Raw genomic sequence first — 9449 nt, forward strand, 5'->3', positions numbered from 1 at the left:
TATGCTATATTTTATCAATCGGAGGATCGATAAAAATTGTATAATAAAACGAAGTTGCAATTCCACTAGACATATAAAATCATAATTATGACTAATATATGTATCGTCATCAGATCTGCAATTTTTTGCGTTCTTTAACCCTCTATTTGCAATCATATTTTTACTTCCTCCCTCTGCAATCTGGATTTTTAAATTTAAAACCTTTAATTAACAAAAATTGAAATTTGAGCAGAAATAAGGAAAAATAGAAAATTTGTTTAAAAATGTGTAACTTAGCAATAAGAGAACTGGATTTTATCCTTCTTTATTTCGGAGAAATTTGATAATAAAATTTCGCTTGTACCAAAAAAGATCCAGATTACAGATGGAGGATTAAAAGTTCTTTCAAAAATTATAACACTCTTCTTCGCGGCACAATATCGTTTCCAAGCTTGCTAATAATTTATTAAATAATGGAAATCACTGATTTCAAGAAAGAGCAAGGGTATGAACATTACGATTTTTGTCGAATCAATCAAATGGGTCGCTCCCGGCAATTTCTGTAATTTCCAAGATTACCTTCGGCATTTTCTCACACAGGATCGGAATTCCAGTGACCGTGACGCCGCTACGCGCACAGACACGATTCGGTAACGCCTAAGTTTAACGCTCCGGACATTCCTTAAGTTCCCCGCATGATGGTTTGCGATGGGTGCGAGAAGCGTGGCCGGTCGGTGGGTGGCCAAACGACCACGGCCGAAATCGGCGAAGCCGTTCCGAGCTGCGCTAAGTAATTTTAGCGATGACACTTAAAGCGCCTACCTACGGTATTTTCTCTCGTCTTAAAGCATCTCGTCGAAAAAGGTGTACTAATCGATAAAAGATGCACTGCATATTAAAAAAAAAATCTTGTTTTGCACGTCAAGTATGCAAAATAATATTTTTTAACATTTTTTAAACATTATTTGTAGATTTAAAATTCTTATTAACATCAAATTATTAACATTAATTATTCTTATAAAGATGCTTATTAGCAACAAAAGATATTAAATCGCTTGTCAATTTAATAAGTCATGTTACTATTCTGGGTCTGCTCACGATTGTGTTTCAAGACTGAAAAAATTCTCTCTTATTTAATTAGTTTTTTAACATGATTTGTTGTTATATATTTTTGTTTTGCTGTTATACATATAAAATAACCATGTTAAAAAATGCTTTACTTTGCATATTTTATATGTTGATGCAAAGTAAAATTTTTTTATTTTGCTTTGTGTTTCCCATTGTAATGTGAAAATTATAAATCGCAGTATAAATCATATGTCAAACATTATTACTGTCCAAGTGCTATTTCATTGCTTAGAATTAGACATTTAGAAATAGAAGACAATTAAGACAACTTTTTAATTCAAATAACATCTCGTTGAATATAAAAGAAGTAAATGAATATATTAGATACTGGATGCCTTTTCTTGTTTACACATATATTGTAGATTTTAGCCCTGCGTACTTCTTAAATGTGCGCAGTGGTTCGACGTTTCTCATCGCGAGGCGAAGTCGACGACGGTGGCCTTCATTAAACGGTCGGAGGATGGCGATTCGTAATTTTAGAAATGATAGTGAGCCGCGCGGCACGTCTTCTCTCCGACGCGACGCGCAGGAGAACGAAGGACGCCGCGGGGCTTCTCTTTTCCTTCCTGCGTCCTTTTGTGTTTTCTGGGAAACGCGCAACGCGTATAGATTACGTCCCCGACTGGCGATTGGCGGCGCGATAATGGCGCGCGAGGTTGTCGCTACGTGAGCTGCGATTCGAGTTGCTCGTTAATACAGTCGTAGTTAGGGAGAACGACGGGCTCGTAAAGTCCGTCTCCCTGGTCTCCCTTCTCCCTCTGCCATGCCTCTCCTCTCTTATAGTGAAATCGCGTTCGAGTGACCGCGAATCTTTTTTATCGTCGCCGCCGCCGCCGCCGCATGGAAACGACGTTTTTAATTCGATGCGAATTATAGTATTGCGCAACATTATAACGCACGTGTACCGCGCTGGCGCGGCGTTTGTAAATTGCCGCCAGAGACGCGGAACGCGAGGAAAAGACGATATTTTCGCGAATTAAATCACGAAACGTGAGCGTCTTGTAATTTCAATAACCGTGCGCGGAATCACATAATTCTGAGCGAGCGATCTATCTCGCTAGCGCGATGATACGTTATCGACTATATTGAATCATGGATATTTTTAATCAAGTCATCTTGGTGAGATTAACTGGCTGATATCGGACCTGGAAAGTCGATGATAACGCACCTACGTTAGTAGCAGTTTCTTTTCGGTGAAAAACACGGCGTAGAAAATTTTATACCGCAAAATCAAGTAGTTAGTCACTTTCTGTCATTTTGGACGAAACTGGAACAATAGACAACAAGAAGTAAACAGTTAATTCTTGTTGACAGTTGTACTAAATCGCTTATACAATTTTTATTAATGCTTCCACGGGTATTCTTTCTGTACAGAAGCTATGCATTTATCTCCATGTTCAGATCCATTATTAGAGTGCCAAAGTTCGTGAACATTGCAGTTTAGTTCATCACTTGATAACTCGTGAAATTTGTATTAATCTTATCTCATTGATACTTTATAAATCTTTATTATCAGATTTTCTGTTTCTTTACACTAGAAAACGTCTGATTGCATTAATTGGAATTCTGATTGAAAATGAATAAATCAGAATTTTCTGGTTAAATCTATTATAATTCTAATTGAGATAACCAGGATTTTGATTGATATAATCATAATTTTCTGGTTCGTTCATTTTCAGTTACAAATTTTTCTCAATGTAGTTATGATAGTGTAGAATAATATAATTAAAAATTAAATAATTATAAAAGAGATTTTGGATAAATTTTCAATCAACATCCGTTATCTTTATGTTGTAGCTGGTATCTCTGGACGGATTACATAGCGGAGTGCCGACCAGGACGACGCCAACGCTGACGCCGACCACCCTCCGCAGCATCGAGCAGACGTTCCTGGAGCTGACAAGCGAGTCAGCGTCGCACAGTCGCGAAGCCGGCTTTGTTCCGCCGTTGGTCGAACCATCACAGCCGACTCCAGCACAGACGCAAAACACAACGGCGATACATCTTCCAGCGCCGACGACCACCCTTATCGAGACCCAGCAGCAAACACAACCGCAACAGCAGCAACAGCAACCAGTTAGACGGAATATGGGTGGCAGGCGGCCCACCAGAACGATCGGGATGACCCCCGAGGAAGAGCAGAGGCGACAGATTCGGCGCGAAAGGAATAAGATGGCAGCGGCGAGATGCCGCAAGCGAAGAATGGATCACACCAATGCCCTACTCGAAGTAAGTACGCAGGTTACGGACATAATGTTGCGTGATTTAGAATATTGAGTTTTCCAGTCTTCATAGTTTTCACATTTTTAAGCAGTTTCTAGATGATCAATATTAAACAATATTTGATGTTGCACGATATATTACTGATTATCTACAGGCCATATTGAGTCTCCTTTGTTTTGAATTAAAAGAAGCATCAATAATTGTACAACATAATTATACAATAATATAATTATACAATAATATTGAGCGTCTAGAGTTGCTGCCTTAAAGCTTCACATTCACTAAAAATCTTTAATCTTTTTTAGGAAACCGAGGGTTTGGAAAAAAAGAAGCAAAACTTGCAGGATGAGATTGAACAGCTGAAACAGGTCAAAGATGAACTGGAATTCATTTTGGACGCCCACAGAGCGGTCTGTCGCCGTTCGCTACGCCCTTCGTCTCCGCTAGATATAAAACCCGTGATAAAGACCGATCTTTCGGTCGAGGATCAATTTGCTGCCGAATCTGTGAAAGGTGACACAACGGTAGCCGCGGCAACGAGACCGAATAGACCTAATTCATTACCAGTCGGATTGGACAACAATAACAGACTGAATTCTCTGACAATGTTCGTGGAGCCCAAAGAGAGACCAGACACGCTTGCTTTCAAGACGGTGGAAACACCATCCTTCATGAAATCATCGATGGATGTAGCCGGTATGCCGATTACTACTCCAACCAGTGGTATACCGTTTAATTTTGAGTCCCTAATGGAAGGTGGTACTGGTCTTACACCGGTCTCGACGCCCCTGATACCATCGTGCTCGACGCAACAGAGAAGCAATTTGTCCGCCGTGGATCTCAGCTCCCCAGATGCGAATCCCCCAAAGCTTGTAAGCTTGTGACGCCACGACGATATGGTGGAGCACGGGTCCAACGAAGAGAACGATCCCGAATAAAAACGGGAGTACCATGACGTGGAGGATTTCTACAAGAGGGAGCAGAAGTATTATGCGTGTGCTCCTTACAACGAAATTTTTTTGATCACTCTTAATAAAAATTCTTTCACGCGATTTTGCTTATGAATAGCTAACCTTTTTCTTTTCAATTGTATCTTTCTTTCAAAATTTCTATGTGCACTGCGAGCACATATATAGAAAAGATTTGTGTATTCAGATTTTAATAGTCTGCGAATAGATATTTGACTCTCAGTATTTTCCTATTCGTGATGCATTTTGTCAATCTGAAATTTTTAATTGTAACTTTGTATATATGACATTTTTAATTGTAACTTTGTATATATGAAATATTTCCCTCTTTATAGGTGAATCTTGTCAATTGAAATTTTAAATTGTCACTTGATGAAATAATCTTTTTTTGTTGTAAATATAAAATGTAGGTACAAGAAAAGTATATTTGAAGAGAAAAAACGATAGTTATTTGCACCTTAAAGGAAATTATCGCAGATATGAGCAATAATGTCTGCATACAAGTGATATAAGTATATTTAACATTTAAAATATAACGAATTAGAAATAATGAATGTAAGATTTGTCATTTTGTAAGCGATTCATTGAGACAAATGAAATTTTATACTATAATTCTATTGTGAAAATAAAAATTTAAAATATAAGACAAAACAAGATTTTAGCTCAAACTTTTAAGTACATTAAGAGTCTTAAGAGCTCTTTGAATTGTGCTTAAGATAGATCAAGAGTTTGCATAATTTAAATGTATATTTAATATTATAGGGCGGATAAATAAAAATTACACGAATGCGGGAATTCCTAAATTTTTTCTCCAATATTTTTTCGCGTTAAAAAGAAAATCTCGCTTTCGTGTTATCTGCGTTGTCATAAATTTTTATACGCGGCTGTCGTTTTTCCAGTCTCACGCGACATTATAACATTTAATCCCTCCATACAATATAATATATACATATATTTTACGACGTATGACATTTTTGCATGATCTTAAGCAATATTAATATATTTATGCGCGACTACTAGTTATGATGCATGAATGAAAATAATGATAATTTTCTGATAGCTAGCGATTTTTCTGCTGCAGCTCATTATAAAAAGCTTTCTGTATCATATTTAGTAGTCGCTATTGAGAATTGTATATGGAGATTGTAACGCACCAATGATAATGTTGCAATATATTTTGATTAGATTGAGTCAATAAAATGAAGTGAAATTGTACTTTCAATAATATTATCTCTTTGTTTATTGCTTCTACTAATAGAAGTAGTATTCATTTTAAAATCCTTTAATTTTTTCGATAGCTTGTTCTTCGTCGATAGAGCTCATTAGTTGATAGTGATTAAATTCCAATGAAAATGTTGCATTACCCGATGTGATGATTCTCAATGTTGTTGAATATCCTAATAATTCCGATAATGGCGCAAGAGTTCTAATCACCTATGAAATGAAATACAAATTTAGTCATATTTTGTCAAACAATAATAATAAAATAATTATATAATTTATTCACTTTATTATTGCCACGTATATCAATTTCTTGTATTATTGCTCGTCTACGAGTAAGATCAGAATTAATACTCGATGAATATTCCTCTGGTGTAACGATTTCCAGTTGCATTATGGGTTCTAATAACATGCTATTTCCATCTTGTAATAACTATGCACATATGAAAAACATTGTTATTTAAACATCCTATTAAATAATACGCAATGATTATATATAAAATATATATATATATATAAAATCATGAACATCAAATAATATTATTGTAACTAATAGAACTTATTTGGAGATTATATACACCGACCTTTCGAATGCATTGTGAGGTAGCGGCAGAAATAATGGTATCTGAGGTACCGCGTGCTACTTCTAGCCAGTGGAGCTTGATGCCAACATTAATTACCGGACAACTTAATTTCACACCATGTAGCAATGCAGCTTTTATACCGTTTTTAATCGCGCTCATTACCCGTGGATGAATACTGTTGATATTCGAAGCATTATCTGGAGACTTATCAAGAAGTAATTGTTCTTTTCCCTCATAATTAGGTATTAAAGACAAAATGATAGTAACTTTATGCGTCGTATGACCCATCTTGTGCTCCATAGATAGCGTATCTTTAACGGCATCTTGAATCGTTTCCTTATAAGCGATTTGCAAGGGACCCAGATCTACATCAATTTTATACTCTGTCTTGATTCTTTGCTTAATGATATCTATGTGCAACTCTCCCATCCCTCCAAGAACAATCTGTTCTGTCTCTGGATCATTCTTCACATGCAGACTAAGATCTTCTCTCTGCAGTTCTTGAAGAGCAGTCTCTAGGGCAGATTGTGCCGAAAGGGAGGGCGGTTCTATAGAACAGAAGAAAACTGGATCGAGCAAGTTTACTCCAGATGCAAAGAAGTTGTTCACATAGTCTAGCTGCTTCGGGTCCTCCTTCAGCATAATCTGTTTAGCATGATTGGCTATGGATTGGCTTGTCGTTATTAGATCGCCCGTGATAGTACTCTTTAGTCCACTTACAGCCGCGATATTACCATAACTCACTTCGATTACCTCTTCGTAATCATCGGCGCAAGCAATGTATAGACGAGTACATTGTTCGATTTGATCACGCGTTATATTATACAATTTTTGACCCTTTTTCATATTGCCAGAATAGATCCTGAAAAAAGTAATTGGTCCCCTTTGCTTGTCATGAACAATCTTGAAGACTCTGGCTGCTAAATTATTCTCAAAGCATCGATATGGATTCAATTGATATACATTCGTAGGCGACGGTAGATAGAGAATGACGCTGTCCATTAAAGGCTGTACTCCAATGTTCTTATAGGAACTTCCTAATGTTACAGGCACACCTTTCCTACTTATAGTGATTCTACGTAAGGAATCGACCAACATTTGTGGCTGTATGTTATCCAGAGATTCTTGCTCTATAATAATGTCTGCCAGTTTGTCGTCTAAGCCTGACAGCTTATCGGTCAATAATCGTCGCTGCTCACTGGCAATATTCCATAATCTTGCATCTTCACTTTCAGCTATTTTTGTTTTTATTAAATGCATACCTTGATTTTTTTTATCGAATATTAATTTTTCCATAGTTATTATATCTATAATACCTTCTAAAACTCCTGCCTTCTCTACAGGAATCTGAATAGGTAGTGTTTCTACGTTTAATTTGGATTCAATAGACTGTAAACTCATATTAAAATCAGCGTCTGCCCTATCCATTTTGTTAACATAGATTATCCGAGGTATATTATACCTGTCTGCTTGTCTGAAAACTGTTAATGTTTGGGCTTCCACACCAGCAGATCCATCTAGAACTACAATTGCACCATCTAATATCTGCAAAGTCTGTTCGACTTCCATAGTAAAGTCAATATGACCAGGGGTGTCTATTAAATTGAAACGATAATCTTTCCATTTGAACGTGACTGCAGCTGAAGTGATTGTTATTCCACGCTGACGTTCTTGTTCCATATAATCGGTCACTGTGTTGCCATGATGAACTTCTCCCATATTTCTAATGAGACCCGAGTAGTATAACATCCTTTCAGTTGTAGTCGTTTTTCCTAAAGAAAAATATAGTTATTTATATCTAAACATATCCGTCAAAATAAGTTAAGTATGTTTTATTCGCTATAATTAATAAAGTAATATTATTAGAGTAATCAATCAAAACAATACTAACCAGCATCAATATGTGCCAATATGCCAATGTTACGTATCTTTGCAGTTGCACATTCTTTACTTTTAAATGCCTCTGACAGAGAAGCATTTTTGTGTATATATCGCGTGCGCAATTTGCACCATGATGTCTTTAAGAAATTATGCTTCAGCATCTTTATGGAATTGTGAAATCTGGCAGTGCCATTTCCAAATCACTGTCTGTTCCTGAACACATCATTCTTTTATTTTTCTTTTCTTTCAAATTAATTTATGCTTAACTTTTTGATTCAGTCAAAATAGATTTTTAATAAATTAAATTTTATTACAAAATATTTTAAAACTCTCTCTTTTTCTACTGGGTAATGGAAAAATTAAACATTTTTTTTTAATAAAAGATTTATTCTCTTTTTTTTATTAAAGTTACTTTATTAATATTTTATATATAAATTTTATATGTAATAAATTGCTGTTTTAAAAAATTTGTCAAGCTTATTAGAATTATTATTTAAAGAAAAAAAGTATATAAAATATATAACATTATAACCTAAAAGTTTATTTCATATCATGTCGAAAAAACATATATATGCTAGATTGAAACATATATATGCTAGGTTGGAATGGATTTGTTAGATGATTGAAGAGACATTGTATTTTCTTTCATTTTCGTAAAATACTTTTTATTCAACGAATATATAATTACATAAAAATTACGTACGGCAAGGTAATCAGACACTTTCCTTCCGAGATGTGGCTTTCTGTGGCTGAACTAGTGTACACTTTTGGAACTTGAAGGGAGATAGTTATATATTTGATATTTGTTGAAAGTGGGAAACAGAATGCTAGTGCAGTCTAGTGCAGGAACAGAAAACAGACCACTGGATGGAAACTTTTGGAACGCATCGATTGCAGTGATTGCACGCGCATGGTCATTCTTGCACTTTACGTTTACGCATGGCTGTCAAGACGTTGAGTTCTGTTCGATGTAGATCCTCTTTGAGCGATCATCTGTTCGCGCTCCGAGATTGACAAGAAGTCTTGCTATTCCGACATTCGTTAGCAAATTTCTCATTCATTTGAATCGCACATTGCGCAGTACATATTGTCGAGAAAGACGGGCCGTGGATTGGTTATTAGTCGTGATTAATCGTGCGTCATCGGTCGGTTGAACTTGAGTGTCAGGGAGGGAATTTATTAAAAAGGAAAGAGCGCGTGGCAGAGCCCGAGTTACTTGATTATGTGCGCGAAAATGGCTTTTCAACATCAGCCGGGTACCGCGATGGAGTGCCTAAGTGTAGGGATCCTGATTTGTCTAGATTTTATCACATAGTTGTTGTTCACGACACACGCCCTTTGCTATTAGGATACTATAGTGGGTTGTCTTATTTCTATCTCGCAATTAATGTTCAGAATTTTTTTTTAATACATATAATATTTTAATATAATGTAATATTAATATAATATAATATAATATAATATT

At 36.0% G+C, this 9449-nt stretch overlaps 3 protein-coding genes across 5 annotated transcripts in view; 2 read left to right on the top strand and 1 right to left on the bottom strand.

Moving 5' to 3' along the window:
• The window catches only part of LOC108685485 (transcription factor kayak), a 35699-nt gene extending 30182 nt beyond the window's left edge, over positions 1 to 5517 (top strand). For 2 of the 3 annotated variants that reach the window (XM_018190288.1, XM_018190290.1), the window contains exons 2-3: positions 2905 to 3336; positions 3636 to 5517. In XM_018190288.1, the coding sequence (XP_018045777.1) occupies positions 2905 to 3336; positions 3636 to 4214 (1011 nt within the window). In that variant the 3' untranslated portion in view covers positions 4215 to 5517. The remainder of the gene's footprint in view (positions 1 to 2904; positions 3337 to 3635) is intronic. The other variant, XM_018190289.1, reaches the window with a different exon arrangement.
• A 3-nt stretch (positions 5518 to 5520) lies between these two features.
• LOC108685483 (ribosome-releasing factor 2, mitochondrial) lies at positions 5521 to 8815 on the bottom strand. Its single transcript, XM_018190285.1, has 5 exons — positions 8688 to 8815; positions 7995 to 8197; positions 6104 to 7875; positions 5806 to 5952; positions 5521 to 5732 (listed from the first exon to the last, which is right to left on the bottom strand). Exons 2-5 carry the CDS (start codon positions 8143 to 8145, stop codon positions 5571 to 5573), a joined length of 2232 nt encoding a protein of 743 aa, XP_018045774.1. The 5' UTR covers positions 8146 to 8197; positions 8688 to 8815; the 3' UTR covers positions 5521 to 5570.
• Positions 8810 to 9449, top strand: part of LOC108685486 (uncharacterized protein C45G9.7) — a 1770-nt gene continuing 1130 nt past the window's right edge. The window contains exon 1 of the mRNA XM_018190291.1: positions 8810 to 9263. Coding sequence (XP_018045780.1) covers positions 9207 to 9263 — 57 coding nt within the window. The 5' untranslated portion in view covers positions 8810 to 9206. The remainder of the gene's footprint in view (positions 9264 to 9449) is intronic.

Source organism: Atta colombica, unplaced genomic scaffold, assembly GCF_001594045.1.
Source record: "Atta colombica isolate Treedump-2 unplaced genomic scaffold, Acol1.0 scaffold153, whole genome shotgun sequence".
Classification (NCBI taxonomy): domain Eukaryota; kingdom Metazoa; phylum Arthropoda; class Insecta; order Hymenoptera; family Formicidae; genus Atta; species Atta colombica.